General features: G+C 62.0%; 1 protein-coding gene across 1 annotated transcript in view; it reads left to right on the top strand.

Annotated features, from left to right (window-relative positions):
* Positions 1 to 1,571: 1,571 nt before the first annotated feature.
* The window catches only part of fam110d (family with sequence similarity 110 member D), a gene marked incomplete at its 5' end in the record, with an annotated part of 1,371 nt that continues 1,333 nt past the window's right edge, over positions 1,572 to 1,609 (top strand). Inside the window, 1 exon segment of the mRNA XM_079758127.1 lies at positions 1,572 to 1,609. This exon segment is cut by the window's right edge and continues 708 nt beyond it. Coding sequence (XP_079614253.1) covers positions 1,572 to 1,609 — 38 coding nt within the window.

Below are 1,609 nucleotides of genomic sequence, written 5' to 3'. Positions count from 1 at the left end.
GCCTGGTTCACAGACTGGTTCACAGACCGGTTCACAGCCTGGTTCACAGACTGGTTCACTGCCTGGTTCACAGCCTGGTTCACAGCCTGGTTCACAGACTGGTTCACTGCCTGGTTCACAGCCTGGTTCACAGCTGGGTTCACAGCCTGGTTCACAGACCGGTTCACAGCCTGGTTCACAGCCTGGTTCACAGCCTGGTTCACAGACTGGTTCACTGCCTGGTTCACAGCCTGGTTCACAGCCGGGTTCACAGCCTGGTTCACAGCCGGGTTCACAGCCTGGTTCACGGCCTGGTCCACAGCCTGGTTCCCAGACCGGTTCACAGCCTGGTTCACAGACTGGTTCACTGCCTGGTTCACAGCCTGGTTCACAGCCGGGTTCACAGCCTGGTTCACGGCCTGGTCCACAGCCTGGTTCACAGCCGGGTTCACAGCCTGGTTCACGGCCTGGTCCACAGCCTGGTTCCCAACCGGGTTCACAGCCTGGTTCACGGCCTGGTCCACAGCCTGGTTCCCAGACCGGTTCACAGCCTGGTTCACAGACTGGTTCACAGCCTGGTTCACAGCCTGGTCCACAGCCTGGTTCACAGCCTGGTCCACAGCCTGGTTCACGGCCTGGTTCACAGCCTGGTTCACGGCCTGGTTCACGGCCCGGTTCACAGCCCGGTTCACGGCCTGGTTCACAGCCTGGTTCCCAGACCGGTTCACAGCCTGGTTCCCAGACCGGTTCACAGCCTGGTTCACAGCCTGGTTCACAACCTGGTTCACGGCCTGGTTCCCAGCCTGGTTCACGGCCTGGTTCACGGCCTGGTTCCCAGCCCCCCAGGCCTGTGATCCGTCCTGGTTCCTGCAGTGCGGTGTAGTGCATGCAGTGCAGAGGGGCCGTATGTCCAGGAGTGTGTCGGGTTACGCTCCAGTTTGACGGTTTAGTCTACGGCTGAGGCAGTCGTGGCCTTGATCTACCGCTCAGCTGTTCAGTCTGTAAACCGCCCCCAGCACCCCACCACACCTCTAACCATCCTTCGCCCTGTTCCTCTCTTCTCCGCAGGGTTCCAGAGTCAGCTGAGGACCAGGAAACCCCCCCAGTGACCAGCCCCGCGCCCCAAAGACCTCTGGACTGGGCGAGGGAGAGCGTGGCCGCCGACAGGCCGACCATCGTATCCCAGAGGGAGGAAGGAGAGGCTCTCAGAGGGAGTGAGGTGACACCCCGGCCCTGAGGAGCCACTGGACCCAGAGCTCAGCGAGCCTGCGGGCCCAAACAGCGCCTGGGATCTATCTATAGAGCGCCTCACGCCAACCCCCTGCGGTGTGGAGTGGGAGCCCGTCTATTATCCCCGTATTACACCCTCCATCATACCCCGTGTTACCCTCCTCCCCTGGGGCTGTGAGGGGCCAGGAGCGGCCACGCTCTCACTCGCTGATTAAAGGCTTATCCTAAACCCTGAGAATTCCCGAGGACTGACACTCGATCCCTGGGGGACACCCCTGTTGCCACGGTGACCGGCAGCCGCCCGGCATTCTGGGAGTAGGTGTTTTCGTCCCCCACACACGAGTGAAACGCGCAGAAAAAGCATGAGGCCGCTGACACCAGCCGGCTCGCCCTCCCCCCT

The sequence above is a fragment of the Pollachius pollachius genome (assembly GCF_949987615.1).
Source record: "Pollachius pollachius genome assembly, chromosome: 1".
In the NCBI taxonomy this organism is placed as follows: Eukaryota; Metazoa; Chordata; class Actinopteri; order Gadiformes; family Gadidae; genus Pollachius; species Pollachius pollachius.
This window is presented reverse-complemented; position numbering and strand designations above follow the sequence as displayed.